The sequence below is a fragment of the Erpetoichthys calabaricus genome, chromosome 14 (genome assembly GCF_900747795.2).
Source record: "Erpetoichthys calabaricus chromosome 14, fErpCal1.3, whole genome shotgun sequence".
Lineage (NCBI taxonomy): Eukaryota > Metazoa > Chordata > Cladistia > Polypteriformes > Polypteridae > Erpetoichthys > Erpetoichthys calabaricus.
The window spans coordinates 111,797,662-111,821,984 of record NC_041407.2 but is presented as its reverse complement, the minus strand read 5'-3'; the positions used below and the strand labels follow the sequence as shown (position 1 = coordinate 111,821,984).

General features: G+C 54.8%; 2 protein-coding genes and 1 long non-coding RNA gene across 10 annotated transcripts; 2 read left to right on the top strand and 1 right to left on the bottom strand.

The window, feature by feature from the left end:
- The first annotated feature begins 2,566 nt into the window (after nucleotides 1-2,566).
- On the top strand, nucleotides 2,567-8,738 carry LOC114665355 (RUN domain-containing protein 3A-like). 2 transcript variants are annotated; one of them, XM_028819881.2, is made up of 11 exons: nucleotides 2,567-2,791; nucleotides 3,771-3,886; nucleotides 3,966-4,099; nucleotides 4,211-4,296; nucleotides 5,348-5,437; nucleotides 5,560-5,640; nucleotides 7,617-7,782; nucleotides 7,869-8,026; nucleotides 8,119-8,238; nucleotides 8,328-8,431; nucleotides 8,503-8,738. In XM_028819881.2, exons 1-11 carry the CDS (start codon nucleotides 2,712-2,714, stop codon nucleotides 8,643-8,645), a joined length of 1,278 nt encoding a protein of 425 aa, XP_028675714.1. In that variant the 5' UTR covers nucleotides 2,567-2,711; the 3' UTR covers nucleotides 8,646-8,738. The 2 variants fall into 2 exon arrangements, with proteins under 2 accessions (XP_028675714.1, XP_051775022.1); XM_051919062.1 differs by lacking the exon at nucleotides 3,771-3,886 and having other exon boundaries at nucleotides 2,575-2,791.
- On the bottom strand, nucleotides 5,883-7,546 carry LOC127525888 (uncharacterized). 6 transcript variants are annotated; one of them, XR_007933498.1, is made up of 5 exons: nucleotides 7,457-7,546; nucleotides 7,193-7,236; nucleotides 6,272-6,359; nucleotides 6,043-6,086; nucleotides 5,883-5,954 (listed from the first exon to the last, which is right to left on the bottom strand). It is a non-coding gene; the product is annotated as an uncharacterized LOC127525888 (long non-coding RNA). The 6 variants fall into 6 exon arrangements; XR_007933494.1 differs by having other exon boundaries at nucleotides 7,193-7,280; nucleotides 7,413-7,541; XR_007933493.1 differs by having other exon boundaries at nucleotides 7,413-7,541.
- Nucleotides 8,739-9,403: 665 nt separating the features above from the next.
- LOC114664969 (glycoprotein-N-acetylgalactosamine 3-beta-galactosyltransferase 1-like) lies at nucleotides 9,404-14,881 on the top strand. 2 transcript variants are annotated; one of them, XR_007933491.1, is made up of 4 exons: nucleotides 9,404-9,846; nucleotides 9,933-10,591; nucleotides 10,867-13,288; nucleotides 13,339-14,881. XR_007933491.1 is itself a non-coding variant. In XM_028819307.2 (3 exons), the coding sequence occupies exons 1-3, from the start codon at nucleotides 9,663-9,665 to the stop codon at nucleotides 11,020-11,022; spliced, it is 999 nt and encodes a 332-aa protein (XP_028675140.2). In that variant the 5' UTR covers nucleotides 9,404-9,662; the 3' UTR covers nucleotides 11,023-14,881. The 2 variants fall into 2 exon arrangements, 1 of the variants encoding a protein (XP_028675140.2); XM_028819307.2 differs by having other exon boundaries at nucleotides 10,867-14,881.
- Nucleotides 14,882-24,323: the final 9,442 nt, after the last annotated feature.

Here is a 24,323-nt window from a genome sequence, read left to right as displayed (position 1 = left end):
GAGACAAACACGGACCTCCAAGATGGAGCTGAGCAGACCGATGGACCGAGTGGCCTCCTCTCGTTTGCCAAATGTCTCGTGCTGTAAATCTGTCTACCAGAGGGGTGTTGGCACTCGTCATTGGGGGGGCAGTCACTTTGGGGTGAGTTTATCTGGTGTGCCCTTGGCATGGGGTGAGGGCACACAAAACAGACAAGTGATGGTGTTTTGTGTGCGGGGCGCCCTGATGTGTGCCATGTGTGGCACTGCGTGCACTAAAGGTGGCACTGCAGTCGGCTGAATTCCGGACAGAGCTGTCTGTGGTGATTTCAGGAGACCCCTTGCCCCCCCCTCCCCCACCCTAATGTCTTCCTATTTTATTTTTTTTTAATCAAAAGACCAAGCAATTCTGCTGCTGTGTTCCGGTGAATTCCTTCTGCCCGCTTTGAGATCCCTTTGGGTGCGCCCACTCGTCTTGATGTCCAGTGATGCCAGACGTCAGGCTCACTTTTGCAGCATTTTTTGTGATGAAGAGTAAACTCAGCTGACTGCGGAGTGGCCAATAGGGGGCGGTCTCCAGGACTCTGAACCAATCCAAATCCTATTATGGGTTTTGGGATTAAAATGCTCAGAGATCTTTATATAGACAACATATTTACATCTTTTGAACAATTACGTTCAAAGTTCAACCTCCCAGCTACACATTTCTTTCACTATCTTCAAATTAGAAATTTTGTTAAACAGAAACTGCCCGATTTCCCCCACCTTGCACCCTCCACAATGCTGGAAGAAATACTGCTCAATGCCGAGGAATTAAACACCATTTCCGCATTATATAAAATCCTATTAGAGTCCCTACCTTTCAAAGATCCAAGAGGACATTGGGAAGAAGATCTCTGAATCAATATATCAGAAAAGGAGTGGAAGGTAGCAAAGCAGAGAATTATTCAACTCAAAATTATACATCGAGCTCATCTGTCTCGCTTAAAACTGTCCAAAATGTTTCCAGGGCAAAATCCAACCTGCGAGCGCTGCAACCAAAGTCCTGCCTCACTGGTCACATGTTGTGGGCCTGCACCACATTAACATCATTCTGGACCAAAATGTTGAAGTGCCTTTCAGACAGCCTTGGGGTCCCAATCCCCCCTAACCCATTAACAGCTGTGTTTGATGTTCTTCCAGACGGACTTGAAGTGGAGAAGGACAAGCAGACGGTGATTGCATTCACTACACTTGTGGCACGCAGACTGATTCTGTTAAATTGGAAGAATCCTAACTCTCCTCTGATAAGTCAGTGGGACACCGATGTTTTATATTATTTGAAATTGGAAAAAATCAAATTCTCAGTCAGAGGATCTGTACAAAATTTTTTCAAAACCTGGCAGGATCTGATCAATATTATTTTAGAATAAGACAAATAACTATTACCGCATTTAACTCCCTTCTCTATCTCTTATTTACATAGATATTTATTTCTCCCTTTCCTTTGCTTATCGTTGTCTTATTAAAAAGCCCAAAGCAATTCTCCTTTAGCTAAGCTCTCCTTCTCAGGGGTGGGGTCTGATTTGTCTTTAATTTCTTTGGTTATAAATTGATCTGTTTGTATGGAATGATTACAATAAAAATTAATAAAATAGTTACATTTCAAATCCTATTATGGGATGCCATCTCCTGTTAAATTCTTATTTTATACTGCATTGAGGATTCGTTCTGCTCTGTGTATTGTGTTATTGTATTGACCCCCCACTGCACGCCCAGCCTATCTGGAGGGGGGGGCTCTCTTTGCCTTTCCTGAGGTTTCTTCCATTTTTTCCCCTTTTTTTTGGGGAGTTTTTTTCTTGTCTTCTTAGAGAGTCGAAGCAGGGGGGCTGTGAAGAGGCAGGGTCTATTAAAGCCCATTGTGGGACTCCTTGTGTGATTTTGGGCTACACAACAATAAATTGTATTGTGTTGTATAAACCAATCGGCCCCATCATCAAAAATGACCAGAAGGACTTGAAGTTCTGCAGACCCCAGGAGTTCACCTTTAATGGGATACAAGCGGCCACAAAACATCAACAAAATGGCGTGTCGTTTAATTTGTGACATTTGATTGATTACGGTGGTCCCAGCCCTCTAAGAAATTCAAACATTAAGCAGGTGGGATATCGTTTTCCACTAATTCAAGGTCAGTGATCAGGTGATATTTTTGATCCTTTATTAGGGCGTCCAGAGGGTGACAAATGGCACAGTTGAAGCCCACCCTTGACTATTTCGGATACTGGATGCCACTCTAACCTCCTGATGTCAAGCATGACATTCCTAGGGCGGCTTACGCCAATTCCGACATCTTCAGTCTTAAGGCCCCGGCCGGCACACACCCTGCTACAACCCTCAGGAGGCGTGACTCCCCCAGTGCGCAGCCACGCCCTTTCGTTTTCTAACCAATGGCAGGCGACGTCCTCGGCGCTGCGCGACTACCCGACCTCTCTTTCCCCCTCCTTTTCCTTCACGTGGTTATTTTTTCCACAATGACGTCATCCCCTTCGCGAAGGAGGAGAGCAGGGAGGCGAGCGCCGCCGTGGCGCAGAGCATGCCGGGGAGCCCCACCGGCTGACGCCAGGCGCGCGTGACAGGCGCTCGGGAGCGCGCGCGCGCGGGGCCGGCACTCGCATCGCAGCACCACGGACAGCGCCGGGATGCGGAGCCTGAGCGGCCTGACGCTGCGTCCGGGGCCTCGGTGAAGGGAAGCGATGGCAATGGGCTTGTCCTCCAAAAAAGCGTCGAGTCGGAGCGTGGCGGTGGAGCGCAAGAACCTCATCACCGTGTGCAGGTGCGCGGCTCGGCTGGCTACTGGGCGGCCGGGAAGATGGGGGGGGGTGGGGGGAGGCGAACGATGCTAGTGTTTGTGTGTGTGTGTGGGGGGGGGGGCTTCAAACGCGTCCGTTCGCCGTCACAAAGCCGGCTCGAGTCAGGCAGGCCGTCTCCATGACGATCGCGGGGGCCAGCGGATTCCGTAGAACTGGGCCATTCGTCGGGGTTCGTTACATACGGCGCCGGTGGTGACGCGCAGGGCGGGTTTAACAGGACCGCAGGTCACCACAAGGGCGATGGGTGAAAGGGCAAGAGAGGGGTACAGGAGTCTGCCCTCGGGAGCTGAGTCATCGTGCCCTCGGTGGGGAGGACCACTGCATGGCAGCCCAGCCCAGCACTACGGGGTGCCCGTGCCCAACTCACAGGTGCTGTTTTGCTGGGCTTACCTGCTTCTGTCATGTGCCCAGGCCTGATGACGGGTTTTGACGCCTAAGCTTCCTTTGCCCACCTACGGTTTGTCCCGCTTGCAGTTTCTTGCGTCCCATTCTGGTGCCCCTCCCTGCGTTCCAGGTGGTGGAGTGCCCTGTTGTTTGACCTCAGTCTTTACACTGAGTTTAGAGGTAAAGTCTCAGCGTGTGCCAGCCCACCACGATACCCCTATGTGCTATGGGAGCCGAGGACAGCGAGCCTTTGTGTCGCTCAGACACTTAGGCACACTTTGTTCTCTCAAACACAAGCAACAATGGCATACAGGAACAGGGGGCACGGGATGAAGCTGGCATCACAGTAGTCAAGTGATTGCTGCCCAGGCGCTCTGGCCATTGTCACAGCTGGAGGGACGATTTGTACAAAGTGTGCCGCCCAAAATGCCCACCTCGTACTCCGTCGCCGGCCGCTGGTCAGCTTCACTTGTCGTGCGTTGTCCAGCCTTCCAGGTCACACTGGCCACCGCTTCATGAAAGTAGTGTGCCACTCACTCTCGGTCTTATCGGGCACAGGTTTTCAGTGAAGACTCTGCTCGAGAAGTACACAGCAGAGCCCATCGACGACTCGTCGGAAGAGTTCATTAACTTCGCTGCCATCTTGGAACAGATCCTGAGCCACTGCTTCAAAGGTAAGCAAACTGTCCCTTGAGGACACCACCACGGCCTGCCCTCCGGCTTCTTGGCCATTTTTGCCCTCTTGCCTTTCAGGTCCTGGCACCTGGTTCAGCTATGACAGTCAGCGGAGTTTTTGGGACTACATCAGGCTGGCATGTGGCAAGGTGACCAATAACTGCATCAGCAGCATCGAGAACATGGAGAACATAAACAACTCGCGTGCCAAGGTGAGTGCCAGAGAGAGTGTCTGCGTCTTGGGCGCTGCTCAGAACTTCTTAGCCGAGTGGAAGTGGGACTGGGGCTGCCAAGTCTGACGGCGTACCTGTGCTCGTCTGTAGGGCCGCGCCTGGATCCGCGTCGCCCTGATGGAGAAGCGCCTGTCCGAGTACATCGCCACGGCACTGAGGGATACCAGGACCACCAGGTGTGCTGCCACGCCCACGCGCCCTGCACTGCTGACCCCATTCAAGGGGCACGTTTACAAAAGGCGCCAAGTGAATTTGTGATCCACTGAGATAAGCGAGTCTGACGAGGTGAAATTAGGGGGTCCGACATCTGGGGAAGCTTTCTGCTCAGACGTGGGGTGGCTTGACTATCAGATCAGGGCACCCAGGGTGGCACGACAGGGCTCTGTGGACTGACCTGGCCAGTGGTGCTGCCAGACATGTTGTCACACAGCAGACCTTTAAAGTGGGGGGCTTCTGCAGACCCTCAAGGTATCATTGAGGTAAAGCTCCCTTGAAGGATCTGGCACAGGGTTAAATGAGAGGCCGTGGACAAGTGCCAAGGTTGGGGCTGCTGACATATGCCAGGATCACCCTGCTTGGGTTCACCTGCTGGGTACTGCCAGCTGCTAGGGGTCTAAACTTGAGCAGTTGAAGATCTGATGCCAGAATGTTACACAGAGGGCATGCAGGTCTGGCAGGAACAAGCCACGCCACCTCTAGTGATGCCAGGGCAAGGCCAGGGAGTGTAAAGTAGAAGCAATGGATGGCTAATTGGGTGAACAGCTTAAAGGGGGCAAACAGCAGCCACCTCCCGGACTACGGTCACAGAACTGACTGGCACAGGACAAGACGGTGACAGCTGAAAGGTGCAAAAGTGACACGGAGAAGGGGTCAGGCAGAGGATGCGGAGGTCCGACAGGATCAGAGTCTGAGAAAAGACTTGCAGGGTCCGACTGGCAGGGCAGGCCGAGAGGTGACAGGGTTGAACCCGGGACATCTCGTCATGGTGTGGTGGGTTCTGGCACCCTGTGACCAGTGGACTTACTCCTGTACAGCTTTACGCAGAGCGACTGGTCCCCAGAGAGGGACCCCTGGGGTGTGCCACTGGGCACACTGTATCAGACTGCACAGGTCAGTGAGTGGGTCACAGGATCAGGTGTCTTAGAAAGCCCCTCGAGGGGCACACGGCTGGCAGCTTGCTCCCAGATCCCATTGTGCCTACTCACAGCTTGCGTGTGGCTCTTTCAGGAGGTTCTACGATGAGGGTGCCATTATGCTGCGAGAGGAGGCCTCAGTGCTCACGGGCATGTTGATCGGCCTGAGTGCCATCGACTTCAGGTAGGTAAGAGGAGCCACTGGTGCCAGGTCAGGGCCTCACCACAGGGGGGCAGCATCACGCAGACGAGAACTCCAGCCAGTCTCCTCTCTCTCTCTCTCTCTCTCTCATTGTCTCTTGTTAGCTTTTGCCTGAAAGGTGAGGTCCTTGATGGGAAGACCCCGGCGGTGATCGACTACACCCCCTACCTGAAATTTACCCAGAGGTAAGGATGGAATGTCAAGTGACGATTTAGTAATTGGACACATGGGCCATAAACTGCATCAGGTGCTGTGACATGTGGCATCAGGTGGCACTGCTGGCCGATCTCCACTTGGTGTCCTGAACCCACGACCTAAGTGTATCACCCAAGGGGATGCCAGCATCTGTCTGTCCTGGGGCCTGTCATGGTGGCCTAATACTGCCCACTCCGTTCTGCTGACTGGATCAGTTGACAATATTAGGGAGTGTGCCCAAACACGCTGGCCTTTGTCACCTCTGTTCCTATGAGCTGACCCCAAGCGTGCTGGCCTTTGTCACCTCTGTCCCTGTGAGCTGACCCCAATCATGCTGGTCTTTGTCACCTCCATCCCTATGAGCTGACTCCAAAGGCATTGGCCTTTGTCACCTCTGTCCCTATAAGCTGACCCCAAGCGTGCTGGCCTTTGTCACCTCTGTCCCTGTAAGCTGAGTCCAGCGACCCAAATCTTGCTGGCCTTTGTCACCTCCATCCCTATGAACTGACCCCAAACACACTGGCCTTTGTCACCTCTGTGCCAATAAGCTGACCCCAAGCGTGCTGGCCTTTGTCACCTCTGTCCCTGTGAGCTGAGTCCAAACACACTGGCCTTTGTCACCTCTGTCCCTATGAGCTGACCCCAAGTGCGCTGGCCTTTGTCACCTCTGTCCCTGTGAGCTGAGTCCAAACATGCTGGCCTTTGTCACCTCCGTCCCTATGAGCTGATCCCAATCACACTGGCCTTCACCTCCATCCCTATGAGCTGACCCCAACTGCACTTACCTTTGTCACCTCCATCCCTATGAGCTGACCCCAAGTGCGCTGGCCTTTGTCACCTCTGTCCCTGTGAGCTGAGTCCAAACATGCTGGCCTTTGTCACCTCCGTCCCTATGAGCTGATCCCAATCACACTGGCCTTTGTCACCTCCATCCCTATGAGCTGACCCCAAGTGCGCTGGCCTTTGTCACCTCTGTCCCTGTGAGCTGAGTCCAAACATGCTGGCCTTTGTCACCTCCGTCCCTATGAGCTGACCCCAAGTGCGCTGGCCTTTGTCACCTCTGTCCCTGTGAGCTGAGTCCAAACATGCTGGCCTGTGTCACCTCCGTCCCTATGAGCTGACCCCAAGTGTGCTGACCTTTGTCTCCTCTGTCCCTATGAGCTGACCCCAAGTGCACTGGCCTTTGTCACCTCTGTCCCTGTGAGCTGAGTCCAAACATGCTGGCCTTTGTCACCTCCATCCCTATGAGCTGATCCCAATCACACTGGCCTTTGTCACCTCCATCCCTATGAGCTGACCCCAAATGCACTGGCCTTTGTCACCTCCATCCCTATGAGCTGACCCCAAGTGCGCTGGCCTTTGTCACCTCTGTCCCTGTGAGCTGAGTCCAAACATGCTGGCCTGTGTCACCTCCGTCCCTATGAGGTGACCCCAAGTGTGCTGGCCTTTGTCTCCTCTGTCCCTATGAGCTGACCCCAATCACGCTGGCCTTTGTCACCTCCGTCCCTATGAGCTGACTCCAAAGGCATTGGCCTTTGTCACCTCTGTCCCTATAAGCTGACCCCAAGCATGCTGGCCTTTGTCACCTCTGTCCCTGTGAGCTGAGTCCAAACACGCTGGCCTTTGTCACCTCCATCCCTATGAGCTGACCCCAAACATGCTGGCCTTTGTCACCTCCATCCCTATGAGCTGACCCCAAACGCACTGGCCTTTGTCACCTCTGTGCCAATAAGCTGACCCCAAGCGCGCTGGCCTTTGTCACCTCTGTCCCTGTGAGCTGACCCCAAGTGCGCTGGCCTTTGTCACCTCTGTCCCTATGAGCTGATCCCAATCACGCTGGCCTTTGTCACCTCCGTCCCTATGAGCTGACCCCAAACGCACTGGCCTTTGTCACCTCCTCCGTCCCTACGAGCTGAGCCCAGCCTGGCCCCTTGACCTGTCCACCTCTCTGTCCTTTGCCTGGCAGCTATGACTACTTGAGTGACGACGATGACCGGCAGAGCGTCGACAGCAGCACCAGTGATGAGAGTCTTCCAGAGCACCCCTACTTCCCCCTGGTCACCGACGACGAGAGTTGGGGCAGCAAGTGCCGCAAGATGGAGCAGAAGTTTAAGATCGTCTATGCACAGAAGGTAAGCGGTCAGCCGGAGGCCACGGTCAGCCGGGCAGCAGCGAGTGCCAGCTCCTCACCCTTGGGCACCCTTTCTCCTCCACCCAGGGGTACTTGGAGGAGCTGGTGCGTCTGCGCGAGTCTCAGCTCAAGAACCTGGAGGCAGAGAACAAGCGGCTGCAGCTGCGCCTGGAGGAGCTCAAGGTGCAGAACCAGCTGGAGAAGAAGGAGCTGGAGGCCATTGTGCTGGAGCTGCAGGAGCAACTGTGAGTGGCCGTGCCCGCTGAAGGCAGGGGGGGTGCCAGCTATGCGGCATGCGCCCGCTCTCATGCACGCTCTCCCTTTGCTTCTTCTGCAGGACCGGCTTGATTCCCTGTGACTCCAACCATCTGTCCAAAGAGATGACTATCCCGCTGGCCAGCCAGTGGTCATCGCTAGGGGCCTTCAGCGGTGAGGAGGAGGTCAAAGTGTACAGGAGGTTTGTGCCAGCCTGGCGTTGATGGTGCCATACTGGCTCTCCCGGGTCCTCCTGCCAGATCCCACTTTTGCTTTCTCCTTTTTCTGCAGAAGAAGCTTCCACAGTGTGGACCAGCTCTCCGTCGAGGTCAGCCTGGGTTCGGACTCACAGAGGATAGAGGGGAAGCCCAACGGAGAGCCCTGGTGCTCCACAGGTAGGTATGACCGCTGGTGCTGATGCCCGTGCCGCCATGCCAATCGCCTCACGCTGCTTTTCCTCTTGCAGGCAAAGACTACACGCCGTCCATGCTGGGCCTCTGTGGCTCCCTGGCGTCGCTCCCCAGCTGCAAGTCTCTGGCCAGCCTCAAGTCCAGCGAGTGCCTGGTCACCGTCAGCACCGAGGCCAGTCCGGCCATCTCTCCCAGTTAATTTTACATTACCCGCCCCCTCGCTGTCTGTCTGTCTCCCTGGGGTCATCTGGACCCCCCCATGAAGTGTCCCTCAATAAATCTGTTAACTTCCCTCCAGTCTTGCGCGTGTCATTCTCTCGCCACCGGGGGCATGGCGGGTGTTGTTGGTGTCCGCTTACTGTGTGTGGCCCGTAGTGACCTGTCAGCCGGCTGGCGCTTGACACTTGGGGTCCCTGCTTGCAAGAGACTCGAAAATGAAGAGAGTGTGTGCGGTACTAGTGAGAATGGCACAAGTGGCATGCCACCAGAAGGGACTCAAGATGCTGGCCTGCTGCCAAACCTCATGCCAACTGTCCTTTGATGCAAGCGGCAGCGAGTAAGTGAGAACGCCTTAACCACCATCACCCCCCCAAAACCAACCCCCCATGCAAACCCCCCCAACCCCGCAGCTGCCTTCTTCGGTCCATCTAACCCTCGCATCTTTTGGACAATTCGAGTGCCGCGTTTAGCTGCTTGCCAATGCCCGAGTGTGTTATTATCGGTCAGCAGATGTCATCAGGTGCCCAGCCGTCAGCTCCTGGGCAGTGCCCATCATCTCCGAGCATCTGCGCCGCGAGGTGCTGCCGCCAGTGCTGCAGGGCATAACGGAGTGCCAGTCTCAAGAGGAAGCCGCGCCCCGCGCGCCAGGTCACATGACGCCTGCCGCTTCGTTCCACCTTAACACGCAGCTTTCGTCAGGCGTGCCGTATGCAAATGAGGGGTCGCGCGCAGGTGAGCCTCTTCGAGACGGCCGTTGCTACAGCTCAGCCCCGTCAGTCGCGACTTCGGACTGCAGAGCGAAGGTGCCGGCGAAGATAACCCCCCCACACACACCACCACCCCAACCCAGCTGAACGACTCGGCGGCGCTCCCCGTCTGTTTGCTTTCCGATCCGAGAGCGGGCGGCTCCTTGCAGGCGACACGGCGGGTTGAGTCGTGCCAGGTTTGGGTGGCCACTACCCCGAGCACCAGTGTCGCCGTCCCTTCTCCAGAGGAGATGCTGCCGCGGTTAGCGGCGACACGCCTCAAGTTCGCCGCGGGTTTCGTGCTCGGCTGCCTCCTCTGCTCCTTCACGTTCCAGCAAACGAGGCTCGGCGGGGAGCTGCGGGGCTGGCTGGGGCCCTCCAGATGGCAGCAGCACCAGGGCATCCACCGGCGGCGCCCGAGCAACGCGACATCAGGTGGGTAGCCAGGCCTCTGACTCGCCCAGGTAAGCGCCAGCTGCCGCCACTGCACATTCACCTGAGCCTCTCCTGTCTGTTTGCAGAGCTGCAGGCTCCTCAGGACGACTCTAGTGCCCTTAGGGTCCTCTGCTGGGTCATGACCTCGCCCCAGTCCCTCCAGAAGGCGCGCCAAGTCCAGAGCACCTGGGGGCGCCGCTGCACCGTGCTGCTCTTCATGAGCTCCAGGGCAGACCCCAGCCTACCGGCGGTCGGGCTCAACACGTCCGAGGGGCGAGGCGAGCTCTACCGGAAGACGATGGCCGCCTTCACGCTGGTCCACGACCGTTACCTGCACGCGGCCGACTGGTTCCTCAAGGCGGATGACGACACGTATGTGGTGATGGAGAACCTCCGGCTGCTGCTCTCCAAGCACGACAGCAGTCAGCCGCTCTACCTGGGCCGCCGCTTCAGCCCTTATGTCCGGCAGGGCTACATGAGCGGCGGGGCGGGCTACGTGCTGAGCCGGCAGGCCCTGAGGCGCTATGTGGCAGGCCTGAAGGATGGCACCTGCACTCACACGTCTTCGGTGGAAGACTTGGCCATTGGCCGCTGCATGGAGAGCCTGGGGGTGCGGGTGGTGGACACACGGGACGTGCAGCGTAGGGAGAGCTTCCACCCCCTGTACCCCGAGCTGCACCTCATCCCGGGCATCCTGGCACCCAGCCACTGGTACTGGAAGTACAGCTTCTACAAGGCCCGCAACGTGAGTGTGCCTCCGCCCCGCGGGCCGGCGACGTGTGCCCGTCTGCTTTCTGCTGGGGAGACTCGCTTCTGGGTGCGGAGTGGCCTCTGCTGGGTTCGTGGGGTCCTCTTCTGGCTGTCCTTCTCGCCTCTGCACCTCTGTCTGTCGGGCCTGCTGTACTCCTCTTGGCACTTTATACTCCTCTGTCTGTCTCTGCCTGGCACTCAGTGTGCCCCTCTTCCTTCCTCTTCTCCTCCGAGGCCTGACCTGACATGATGCCCTTTCTCCCACTGCAGGGTCCTGACTGCTGCTCCGACCTCTCCGTTTCATTCCACTACATCACCCCGGAAGACATGCACATCCTGGAGTATTATGTCTACCACCTGCGGGTCCCTGGCCACCATCAAGATGACACGGTGGACTTCCTGACTCCCACAGGCCAGCCGCCGTAAGGACAGGGGCATCTACTCGCCTGTGCCCACCTTCCTCTTGCCGGTTGTCTTTTGCTTTCCCACCTCGCCTTCCGAGGTGAGCTGACCTTCTTGTGCTGATGAGCTCTTTGATGGCCCCCTGAATGTTTTGTGGCACCTGCTTGGTTTGACCTGGGCACCTCAAGGGCACCACGTGTGAAGTGTGGGGTTAATCGGCTCTTCACCTTTGATGCCTTATAGCGCCTTACACTCCATTTTAGACATGCCTGCTCGCCGGTGGCTGCAGTGGTCAACCTGGGTCTATCCGAAGGTGTTCTGCTGCCCACCTGCTGGTGTTAAGTGCCAGCTTGCTGGCTCAGTGCACAGAAGGCGCTATATAAAGGGAACGGTTAGACATTCACCACGACGAGTCCCACCCTTAAAGTTTAGCAGTGAATCTCGCAGGCTGACCGAGTCAACGCGCCAACGCTGAGCTTATCTCAGAGCCCCACCCATGCCAGCTGGGGAGCTGCTGTTTATCTCCTTGGCCTGCCAGCTGCTCTTTTTCAGCGTGCGCTGTGCCCAAACAGAAGGCAGCACAAGGCCTGTGTCGTGACCAGGGTTCAATTGGGCAGGAAAGTGCCAGCCACTGGGATATCGCTTGGCCACCTGGGAGGCTGGCAGGGGTGTGACCACAGCTGGACAATGAGTGTGACTCGGGAGTCTGATACCGTGTCACTTGGCGTCCCTTTGATTTTCACAATTGATGGTCCGTGTGCCACTGATTTTGATTAATGCCAGGTGTCCTCCTGTGTGCCCAGACAGCACAGATGTGGTGCACGAGTGCCCTCTAGTGGCCACACTTCGGTGGCTAAGCTTGAAGCTCATCTGTCTGCTGCGGTCCACAGGGGGGCACACGCAGGTCCATTTCGGCCTCCAGTCTCATCCCACCAGGGGTGCCCAAGTCTGGGGGAGCCTTCACTTCGGCCCAGGACTTTTGTTAAAGCCGCCTGAGAGCTCTAAAAGCAAGGCAGCCTCAGAGTGGCACAGCACTGTGCCCGGTTGGCAAGGAGCTTCCCACACATGCGGGCCTTGTTCGGGCTTCTGGGGGCAATGGGCATGCCAGATGTTGGCACTTTGTGTCCCAGCCTGCATTAAATGCCTCCTCCTCCTCCTCCTCCCACACAGCAACATCCTAAGCAGTAAATGGCCGGACGTTTTAATGCATGAAACACACAAGGAGAGTCTCTGGTCAGTAGAACTGAGCCGTGCTGCCCGCCTGCCAGTCACGGTGTCCGAAGACTGCCATCCAGCGCACTGAGCATGCTGATGGCAGCCCAGTGCCCGCTTTACCATCCTGTTTACAGACGTTAGACCAACGAACGATGCAGTCACCCACAAGTCCCCCTTCATGACAGATGCGTTTGGTGGTCTCGGTGGCCCGCTATTCCCGTGTTACAGGCCTTGGGCCGGACCACCGCCATCTTGGGTCGTAGGTGGGGTGAGGCTGAGTTACGTTAAGCATCTGAATACCCGCCGAGCGCCTCCAGAAAGTCTTCACCCCCTCAGCTCTTTGTGGCCTTCTGTTCAAATCGTCTCCACTCGCCAAGCAACACGCAGTGCAGCAGGATGAGAAAGCGAACGCGGCAAACGGTTCAAATTAATTAAAGAAGAAAGCAAACAAACCTGAGCCGTCCCACTGCCCCGAGTACTGAGGGTCTTCACTGCCATTCCAGCCTGGAGTCGCTCAGCTCGATTTGTATGGATGGGCACCACTGGTGCAGTGCCAGTGCCAGGTCTCTGCAGACTTGGGTTCAAGTCTCGGCTCTGGCTGGGCAACTGTCCCTACGCTGTCCACTGAGTTGTCTTTGCTTTGTGACCCGTTGGTCACTCTGAGCAGGTTTTCATCGAGGAGATCCACATTCCACTTCCCCTCGGCCCTCTCCACTCTCCCAGTCCCTTTGGCTTCTGACACCAGTGCTTCACTACTGGCACAGCGATGAGAGGTGCCTGGTGTCCTCCAGACACGACGCTAACGTTGGTTTCACCAGACCAGAGGGTCTCGATTCGCACGGCCTGAGAGTCGGTCCACGTGTCCTTAACCAGGAGAGGCTTCTCTCTGGCCACTCTGTCTTCAAGCCCACCTTGGTGGAATATCGCGGTGGTGACGTAGAGAAGAATATTCCTTAAATATACTAGGAGAGAATCATCAGCATATATGAAAATAACGCAGACGGGCACAGCAAGGGTTAAACTTTGAAAAGCCCTCGCGTGGTCCTCTTTGCAGCTGTAAAGCCCCCATAACTGGGTGCTGAGCTTGGACTTTAGTCGAGGACGCTGTCAACTCTTGAGGGCGAGTGCCCATTGTCTGAGGCCTTGGCCAGGAGAGAAAAACCAGACGGGCGGCGCGCCTCCACTTTCAGGGCTGGGCCTCGGCCTCCTCGTCTGTCTGCCCATCTATCTGGACAGGTGAGGACAAGTCAAGCCAAATCAAGTTTACAACAACATCCTTATTGTTTTACGGGCACAGCTGCCCAGCCTCCAGCCCAGTGTCATATGAGTGGGTCCGCCTGACACCGACTTACTGGTGGAATTCGATGGACAAACAGGTTTCAGACACCTGCACGGGATAAGGAGCCGTGTTGGAAAGTTTAAGCTGATGGGCATTAGGGAAAGACCAGCCGAGTGGGCAGGACAAAGCGCTCATCTCATTAAGCTGAAGACATTGGTGGACCTACGTAGGGGCAGCAGGTCTAAGGCTACGAGATGACTGGGTGTCAGACGAGGATGATGATGATGATGATAAGAATTGTAAGACTAAAACGGTTTGCCCAGCTTTGGGCGCTCGTCTCATTTGATCGGGGTCTGTGTTGGCATCATGCAGTAACGCTCGATTCCGTGTGCCTTCTTTGAGCAGCAGCGTCTTTCTGCCACAACAGGGACTGTCCTTCTGGAAGTTTCTGCCATCTCCACATGGGGTCTCTGGAGCTCAGCCAGAGTGACCGTCACATTCTTGTCCATCTCTCTTCTCTCATGATTGTTGAGTTTGGCCGGGTGGTTGTTCCTAAACTTAAGGAGGCCACTTTGTCCCTGGGGTCCTTCAATGCTGCAGGATATTCTGTGTCACCTCCCTGAGGTCCTGTGCCCAACCGTCACTGGTGGGACGTTCTGCAGACATCTCGGTGATGATCGGTAGAATGGGATGCACTGCGACTGCGTTTGTCGACTCGTTGTTTCCATTTTTTGCCTTTCGCTTTCTTCTTCTGGGCAGTTTGTGTTGCTGGATGTGCGAGAAAAGAATTTGGAAGATTTGAGCAGAAGGCCGCAAAAGAACAACGTGAAGTGAAGCCGGCCGAGTCCGCCACATGTAATGATATCTAATGCTGTGAAAAAGTATGTGCCCCCCGTGATTTGCAGGGCCCCGGGGGTCCCCTTTTCCCAGCATGCCATCAGCTGGAGTTTTTCTTTCTTCCATCCATCCATTTTCCAACCCGCTATAGTCCTAACTACAGGGTCACGGGGGTCTGCTGGAGCCAATCCCAGCCAACACAGGGCACAAGGCAGGGAACCAATCCCGGGCAGGGTGCCAACCCACCGCAGGACACACACAAACACACCCACACACCAAGCACACACCAGGGCCAATTTAGGATCGCCAGTCCACCTAACCTGCATGTCTTTGGACTGTGGGAGGAAACCCACGCAGACACGGGGAGAACATGCAAACTCCACGCAGGGAGGACCCGGGAATCGAACCCAGGTCCCCAGATCTCCCAACTGCGAGGCAGCAGCGCTACCCACTGCGCCACCGTGCCGCCCGTTTTTCTTTCCTTTGAACTCCATTTGCATTGTTTCCATTTTATTGATTGTTATTCTGTTTACTGTTTGTAAAACACTCTGAGCCACAACTTTGAAATTAAAATGTTCTGTAAATTTTCAAAAGGTGCAAATGCTGTTGTTGCGCCACCTTCACCTGCCATGACTGCCACTATTGAACATCGGGCTCTCAGGTCTCGGGGGAGATGGCAGAGCTGCTGCTTTAACCCTCGGACACCCAGCCGCTCACTTCAGGTGCCACCCTGGGGTGCCTACTGCCATCAGCCCCGGCCAGTCCAGCGCTTCTGCAGACTTGACGTCGTGTTTGAGATCATCGTCTCTGTGCGTGACGTCAAGTCATGTCATGTGACGTGACGTGACGACCCTGGAGCTTCAGCTCGCTGGCAGGCAGATGATCTCGTTTAGGACGTCCTGATCAGAGCAGAATTCCTCATCCCTTCAGTGACGGCAGGTCCTGCAGACCCCAAGAAGCACATGCAGCATCCCTGCTCCTTCACACACGGGGGCTCCATGTTTGCTGGCTGCCTGATTGTTGGATTTCTGTGCTTGATTTACGCCAACACAGCTGAGAAGGTCCTCCAGAGGTTGGCGGTGCTGGCCCTTGGTGCTCTTCATGGTTTCCACCCTGCTGCTCTCCAGTCCAGTTCCCTTTCGTCCTTCTCGCTGTGTTGTCACGACCACTGCCACAGGTAAAGATCTTTATGCCTTGGCACCTTTGGGGTCTTTTTGGCAGGCCGGCTGCTCCTCCTCCTCTTCTGTTGGCACATCATGGCTCCCACTGAGATTTGGCATTGCAGGCCTTTGCAGTTTTCTAAATTTCATGGCGTGCTTTTTGAAACTTTGTGTTGGTGACTTCACACTAATGGTGAGTATCAATGTAAGCCCACCTTATATGAAGCGGGCCTGGCTGTGTTCAAGCATTAGACTTTAATTGGGGGTCACTTACTTAGGGGGGGCAATTACTTTTTCAAACAGAGAGCCAAGTGGTGTCTGTGACATCAAATAACTGACAGAAGTTGAAAGGAAGAAACAAAACAAAAGCCGCTGAGCGCAGAAGGACACGCCAGCTGTTTGAATGGCTGAGTAAACACCTGAGAGAACAAAGCCTCCTGGAACTTCTGGGAGTCTCCCGGAAATCCGCATCTCCTCCCTGACCCCTGCAATGACCCGTACCCACTCTACCGTGTTATTTGTGCAGTTGGCACACCGGTCTGAATACCCGCTAGTTTGAGCACACGCCTGTATTTTTTAAGAAGTCCTCTGGAGGGTGAGTTCTAGTCGTGCCCACCTGCTGCCGCCCTGCCATCTTTGTATTATTTATTTGTTTATTGACCCTGCGGTGGCACTGGAGCTGAAGCTTTTAACTACAGAGCTGCTTCACACCCGAGTTCACCCACGAGCCAATTGCAGCGCCCAGTCCATCAGGGCACAAAGCCCGGGAGCGGCTTGAACCGCGCATTGGAGACCCGGACCGCGGCTTCCCGCTACTTGAAATCAGAAGACGTGGCGGGCACAAGCACGGAATGGGACGGGCATCTGGGAGCGGCCAGGCCATGAAGCGACCTTCTGGACAGTGCCTAGGACCCTCCCTACAGCACGACACACATCAGAGCGCCATTGGGAAGAAGTCAGCGCAAAGCGTGGCAGCATTGGCGGCGTCGGTCCGGTCAGTCGGAGTCGGTCGTGGGATGGACGGCAGCCAGCATGGAGCAAAGACTCGAGCAGTGGGCCAGGGCGCCCTGTCAAATGGAGAAGTGCGGACGTGGAAGGTAAGAGCGCAAAGCAGGTGATCCCAAAAGGGGTCAGCATGGCAGTGGCACATAGTCCAGTGGTCAATGTGGCTTTTGTCCGTTGACTTTAGTATCTCAGTCGTATGGATACTTTCCTTTACTTTGCATACAGTATTGTTATGTTTGATAAACGTCTGAAATATGAAAATGTCCGTTATATAGTGCCATGACGTGGTGGGGGGCCTCATCTGGAGTCCTGGGGCAGTTTGGGCTACAAAAAGACAAAACAGCACAAGAAAAAGTCCAGAGAAGAGCAACAGGGCTGAGTCCGGGCCATCAGTTAGGAGGAAAGAGGAAAAGAAAAGGAGATGAAGAGGAGGCCTGAGTGAAGTGGGCAACATGATGACGTCCACTGGGTCAGGCTGGGACTTTAACGTGAGGTCAGCAGGAGCACAGCTGGACTCCTCTGATGGTCAGTCAGTCATCGTCCAAACCGCCATATCCTAACTACAGGGTCACAGGGGTCTGCTGGAGCCAATCCCAGCCAGCACAGGGTGCAAGGCAGGAACCAATCCTGGGCAGGGCGCCAGCCCACCACAGGGCACACACCAAGCACACACACGGCACTAGGGACAATTTAGGATGGCCAACCCACCTAACCTGCATGTCTTTGGACTGTGGGAAGTAACTCACGCAGACATGGGGAGAACATGCAAACTCCACGCAGGGAGGACCCGGGAAGCGAACCCAGACAGGTCTCCTTACTACCCACTGTGCCACCATGCCGCTCCTCTTAAGGGTCAGTTTCACACAAACATTAAGACATTTCTCATGACACAGAGAACCACACGGCCAGTTAAGGATTAGGGTTCACTCTTAACATATCCGCGTTCCTAAAATTAGTAAGAATGGCATCTGTTTGTATAAACTGAATGACCCACAGGGCACACGAGTTACAAGATCTACTGGCGTAGTACTGGCGCAGGACACGGGTTCAAGAAGACGATACTGAGCCATCTGCTCTGTCAGGACAGTCAACAGCAGAGGGGCAACTGCAGTGTAAGACCACCCACTTGGACATTAGAGAGGCGACTGGCACAGCAGAAGTGGGACTCCCCGCTGGTGTCATTTCATACCCAATCTCTGCAGCAGTCACATGGCACAATTACGGGTTCTGTGCCAAAGCTCAAATGTAACCACAGCAGTTTAACTTTGTTTGGGTTGAGCAGGCAAAAGACTCGGAAATCTGCTGCACCCTTGGCAGAAAATCAGGGGCTGTGACCACTCATGGAGTTGATGACAGCGGCTGAATGTCTCATTACTTTATGGTGGGCATCTTGTCACCAGTCCAGTGGCTTCGATTTCTGTGATGCTGCCAGCCCTCTCACTGGTGATTTCACTGCCCTGGCAACACACTCGGCTCGTTTCAGTGGACTCTCACACACACCCACTCATACACTTACACACTCGCATACACACACACACTTACACACACTCATTTACACACTCACACACTCTCACTCACCCACTTACACACACTCATTTACACTCTCACATACACTCACCCACTCACTCACACTCAATTACACACTCATTTACACACTCACCCACTTACACACACTCATTTACACACACACTCACTTATACACTCATTTACACACACACTCACTTATACACTCACACACTCATTTACACACACACTCACTTACACACTCTCACATACACTCACACACTCATTTACACACTCATGCACACACTTACACTCATTTACACACTCTCACATACACTCACACACTCACTTACACACTCTCACATACACTCACACACTCACTTACACACCTACTCACACACACACACTCACTTACACAGTCGAGTTGCTTTTCCGCTGACGGCTGCTGTAAACTTTTTCTCGTGCCATTTCACCAGACGTGGTAACCTAACCTGTCGATGTGCTGGACTTTGGCTGCACGTTTTCAGTACCCAGCTGGCACTGGGCTGTTGTCCCACCTTTCACAAGCATGCCAGCTGGTGTTTGACTGTGCCCTCTGATGGGCAGGCCTCAGTGTGTGAAGAACTGAATTGTTTGATTTCTCTTTTGTTTTATTGACATGACATTGTGACGTCCTTGTCCAAGTCCAGGGTGGGCCGCACTTCTCGGGTGGTGCCAGGCTGTCAGAAGGGGAGGCGTTTAAGAGAAGACTGGAAGGGTCTTCGGGGGACTTTATTGCAGCCTCAATGCCGGAAATTCCAAACACCAGACCAAGACGTGCTGTGCAGTCCTTCATTCCGTTCGTTTCTCTTCATCCCCGAGTTCCTTCTACAGAAGGCCGCTGCTATGAGCCTAGGAGTGAGACCACCAGAGGGTGTCGGGTACGATTCTGGCTTTGGATCGGCCCACAGAGCTGGAGAAGTGTGGTGGCTGGCACTGTGCCTGGGTCATCAGCGAGCGTGTGGAGCAGCGAAGAGGGGCACCACAAAGGTCCTTCAAAGGGCCAACTGCTGCCAGTCCATCCCGCTGTGTCCCACGTGAAGTGAAATCAACAATTAAAGGCTCAATTCTGGGCTGCAAAAAAACCATTTGATGTTATGAAGTAACACTCCGCTAACCTGCAGGCGAGCTGAGCGGCTCACGGGACACGTTATGGGGGCCGATTCTTGAGCTTGGCACCTCAGAATGGCCTCCTGGTCTCTTGAGGGGTCTCTTTGAAATGGACGATGGATGGGCAGTCAATACCAGGAGCACTGGTGCCCGCTACAGGCGGTGCAGGGATACTTTACACCCGTAAGGTACAAGTTACACCCGAGTCAACCACAAGAACAAATGCTGTAAAATAACGGTGTGTGTGTTTAAATAAATACACCTGAGATATCAAATCCAACGTCTGTCTGTCCGCCCGCCTGCCTACCCGCTTGCCCGCTTCTCACGAGAGAGCCACTTCACGGATTGAGATCGGCTTCAATTTGCTTGAATATTCCGGTTGGTTTTGCGACTTCTCTCATCACGCTCAGTATCAGAGTTCGCGTGTGTCACCAAGCTGCGGGCCGAGGGAGTGGGCGGGGCCGTGGGGAGGAGCCTCCGTTCAAGTCGCTGCACCTCACGCCACTTGTTGGAGTGCACTTTGCCTCCACTTACCGAGCTGTTATACCTGTTTGTTCAGCAGACATTATACCTTGAGATTGTGAAGGAGCAACGGTTGATGTTTGGAGATAAGAGATCAGAGGGCACCTGCTGACTGGCACAGCTATCACGGCCACTGGGGGGGACGCTGTCTCATCAGAGCTGAACACTGGCAGACACGGTGGCGACGTCTATTGATTTGTAAAGTTTGTCCTGTTTCACTTCTACTCACGAGCGCCTCCTGGCCTGAGGAGATACGTAGCTGAGACCTGACTTAGTGTAGCTGCGTACACAGGACCCCGAAAGTGGATGCAGGAATGGTGACCCAGTGGCATAGTGGTAGCCCTTCTGTGTCACAACATGGAGGGTGCAAGTTGTGTCGATGTCCTCCGGGTGCTCTCAGCCCAAAGACACGCAGGGTACTTGAATCAGGGAGGCGACATTGGCGGCTGATGTGTGAGTGCCCGTGTGTGTGCCCATGTGTGGGTGTGCCCGCGTGTGTGCCCATGTGTGTGTGTGTGCCCACATGTGTGTGTGCCCGCGTGTGTGCCCATCTGTGTGTGTGCCCATGTGTGTGTGTGCCCGTGTGTGTGTGTGCCCACGTGTGTGTGTGTGTGCCCGTGTGTGTGTGCTCACCCCACGATGTAATGGCAGCTTTTCCGGGGATTGTTTCTGCCCTTGAGCTTGTTGTTTGATGGAATTGACTGCAACTTTCCTGCAATCCTGCTCTGGAAAAATAGGTTTGGAGGGCAAATGGGTGAGCGGCAGGAGGCACATCTGAAGTGATGGGTGGGAAGAAACGGATCGACTTTCACCACAGCAAAGACCCCCACACTCGGCCGCCATTATGACAAGGTAATTAAAGGGGCAGGACCCTGGGAGACAACAACAAAGGAGATGGTGGGATGGCCATTATGACATTAAGAACAACGCTGCACCTCCTCCTCCATGGCCACCAACACCGAGGAGGTCCAGTCAGTGAACAACTGGGGTCTTTGGAATTATTCTGGTGTGTGTGTGTGTGTGTGTATCTATCTATTATAGTGCCTTTCACTCTATCTATCTATCTATCTATCTATCTATCTATCTATCTATCTATCTATCTATCATATAGCGCCTTTCACTCTATCATTATGTTGTGCCTGTGATGCTCATGACGCTTTCCAAAGTGACTTCCACATCCAGAGAGGGCATTTCATGTTTTCAGTTTGAGATGAAGGCTTTTAATTTTGTGACGTGTAGCTGCAGGTCTGCCCAGCCCACCACGGGTGTCTCACGTCACTGCCAGGGCCCACCTGAGTAAAGTCCGACTTATTAAGTTGTCATTAACCGAAAATGAATCCAAGAAGTCCAAAGTGTCCAAGAATCAAAATTAACAACTAAAATGGAAAGGCATCACAGGACTAAAGTGACACTAATTGGCAAAACAGTGCCACTCAACGTCTGGGAACTTTGGGGACAACAACAAAACTCCAAAAGTCAAAAACTCGAGCAAAATCAACGTGAGAGCAGCGGCCGTTAATTGAAGGGAAAGAACACAAAATAAAACCCTAAAAGTGCAATAAAGAGGCTGGAGCAGCAGGTGTGGGGCGGGCGAGGACACCCACCACGCCCAAAGGCAGCACCTGGACACCTGGTGACAGACACAGGCACAAGAAAGGGGGACGTCAGAGGGGGAAAAGCACAAAAAGAGGAACTCCAGCCACACTAAGGCCGCAATGCCAGTTTAACACCAACCGCTGATGTGCCCGCCCTGCCCTGCCAGCACAAGGTATCGAGAGCTGCAGTTGGTGACACGGCGACTCTTCCAGGACTAAAGTGACGTGTCAACTTGCTGTTTCCTCTAAAGCCAACTCGGTGTCTTGGGGGGCACAAGCACAAAGAAGCCCTGGATGGGGTGGCCGTCACAAACACCTTGGCGACCAGAGATCAGTGGTGGTCCCTAAAGGGTCACTCTGGCTTTCCGTTCTTTAAGATCGTCTTCAGGTGCAGATGGCCTAACAACTGGAAGAGAAAGACGAGAACAGCCGACACACACGATACGTCCAAACGGGAGGGGACCGCCGTCTGTGGGACTGACTTCAGGAGCATCCTGTTGGCATAAAGCCACGTGGCATCTGCTGGCAGCAGAGTCGGTTGCACTAAAGAGCCTGGTGGCATCAAACGTGGCACTGTCACAGGGTGTCAGGACAAGTCAGGATGGGCGATGTCTGCCCCTGTCACCCCCAAGTGTCACTGCTGTGAAGTGCAAGTGTGGAGGACCAGCAGCAGTGGCAGACCACCCAAACTCACTGGGCGGGACCACCGAGACACACAAAACTGGCCGCCCCTCTGAGATCCAAACTGTGAATTCAAATAAACAATCGTGCCCTGCATGGGGGGTGGGGGCTTGGGATCTGAGTGGGCTTCTTTCAGGGGACGGCTGGGGGTGCCCGTCTGATGACATGTGGGCTTTCCTCAGTAAATCCTTGAACAGCGCGGCCCGTTCACACATGTGCCCTGGCACAAGACAGGGGTGGGCCAAGTCAGTCCTGGGTGGGGGGCTTCTTTCGCCCGTTCACACTCTGGCGCCCGATTGCTTATCAACCGATAGCACATCCGGAGGAAGACCTGACTGGCACAAAAACCTGCTGCCACCGCGGCCCTCCAGGAGCAACTGTGCCCACCCTGACATAAGAATAGTCTGTATGGGACAGAAGGGGGAAAGAGAGCATTGGGGGGGGCAGCGCGGTCAGTCAGTGGCCCTGTGGAGAGCATCGGTGCTCTGTAGTGGGTGGTCCCCACTGAATCCTTGTAGCGGAGTGGGTGCGATCGAGGTGGCATCCTCTTCAGGGCGAGCGAGGAGGAAGACGACAGGACAACCAACCCCGGGTGGTCTGGCAAGATGGGGGTCGGGGTGGTGAGGGCCGCGCCTGCTGGGTGGGCTCGTCTACAAGTGGGAGCTCCTCACTGCACTTTGGACGCCATTTTGTTTTTTCGGTGGTCACCTGCCCCTTGCTATACTTGTACGTCGTGCCCCCATCCGCTGGCTCATCCCAGGGTACGTCATCGGTGTTGGTGGGCTCAAGAGGCACCCTGGAAGCCACACAGCAGCGTCACACAAACTGAGGCCTTGTGGTTTGGGGGGCTTCTGCGGCTACGCCAAGTGCCAGCTGGAGGGCCGCCCACCAGTGGAGACGTGTCCTGTGTTACGGGCTACTAAAGGCCTGGGGTGTGTAAGTAGGACACAGACAGAGAGAGGACCCCCCCCCCCCCCCCCCCCCCACACACACACACTCCCGCTATGCCCAGCAGCAGCAGGGTGGCAGGAGCTCACACAGTTAGCCTTGACAGTATGCTTGTTGGTGAAGTTGTCCCCACAGCGAGAGTTCCATCTTTACCAACCAGAAACGGTGTCTTGACAGACCGATCCGCACGGCAGGAAAAGCTCGAACCGCCGCTTATAATGCCGGACTCACTATTGGCGATATGAGCGCCTGCCAAGCGGCTTCATACGGCGTTCAACGCCAAACACCGGCATCAGGAGCGAGTGGAGCTGCCTTTTCAACAGGGCGGCATACGGAGCAGGTGGCACGGACTACAAAGGAAAACGTCACGTGACGGTAAGCGCAGACTCCGCATTTGCTAACGAACTCAACGCGCTTTACGCCCGTTTTGAGGCTGCTTACGCCGCTAGCGCTAACTACTGCCTGACTACGGAGGACGGTGACGTCATCAGCATTGCCAAGCGCGATGTGCGTGTGGCACTGAAGTGAGTAAACATCAGGGGCATCTCTGGACGCCTGCTGCGCTGACCAACTAGCTGGAGTACTCACCGCCATCTTCAACGAGTGTCTAGCGCAGTCCGCAGTTCCAATGTGCTTCAGAAGATCCAACAATCGTTCATGTGCCAAAGAACAATAAGCCCTCATGCCTGAATGACTACCAACTTGTTGCACTGGCATCAGTAGTCATGAAGGTGTTCGAGGGGCTACTGAAAGACATCATCTCATCCTCCACCCCAAGCACCGTTGACCCACTCCAGTTCGCCTACCGTCCTAACAGGCCGCCATTTCTCAAGTACTGCACCCCACCCTGACTATAGTTCAGCATTCAATACGATCACAGCCTGTAGACGGCTTACGAAACTGAGGGACTCAACGGCCGCTTATGTGCGTGGGTGCTGGACGTCCTCACAGGCAGAACACGGGCAGTGAGGGCGGGCAACAGCATCACCATCAACACAGGAGCTCCACAAGGGTGTGTCCCCAGCCCCCTGCTGACTGCACGGCCAAGTTTTCCTCCAACACTATCGAGAAGTCACTATCGAGGTGACACGGTGGCACTGGGCTTCATTGCGAACAACGGTGAGACGGCCTACATGGATGAAGATGAGAACCTGACATTGTGGTGTCAGCAAAACCAAGGAGCTGGTGGTGGACTTCAGCAGGAGACAGCAGTGGGACTACAAGCCCCTCATCATTAAGGGGTGAACAGTTTTAAATACCTGGGGGTTCACATCTCTGAGGACCTGACATGGTCTGAACACATCCAAGTTCAGACCAATAGGGCAAAGCGGAGACTCTACCATCTCAGACAGCTTAGGAAGTTTGGGGTCTCTTCAGGGATTCTAAAGACTTTCTACTCTGGCGCTGTGGAAAGTATCCTGACACAGAACA

Coding starts and splice junctions, on each gene's coding strand:
- LOC114664969 (XM_028819307.2), top strand. CDS start 9,663: ATGCTGCCGCGGTTAGCGGCGACACGCCTCAAGTTCGCCGCGGGTTTC. Junction 9,847..9,932: donor CCCGAGCAACGCGACATCAG/GTGGGTAGCCAG, acceptor GTCTGTTTGCAG/AGCTGCAGGCTCCTCAGGAC. Junction 10,592..10,866: donor GCTTCTACAAGGCCCGCAAC/GTGAGTGTGCCT, acceptor CTCCCACTGCAG/GGTCCTGACTGCTGCTCCGA.
- LOC114665355 (XM_028819881.2), top strand. CDS start 2,712: ATGGCAATGGGCTTGTCCTCCAAAAAAGCGTCGAGTCGGAGCGTGGCG. Junction 8,027..8,118: donor CTGGAGCTGCAGGAGCAACT/GTGAGTGGCCGT, acceptor CTTCTTCTGCAG/GACCGGCTTGATTCCCTGTG. Junction 8,239..8,327: donor GAGGTCAAAGTGTACAGGAG/GTTTGTGCCAGC, acceptor CTTTTTCTGCAG/AAGAAGCTTCCACAGTGTGG.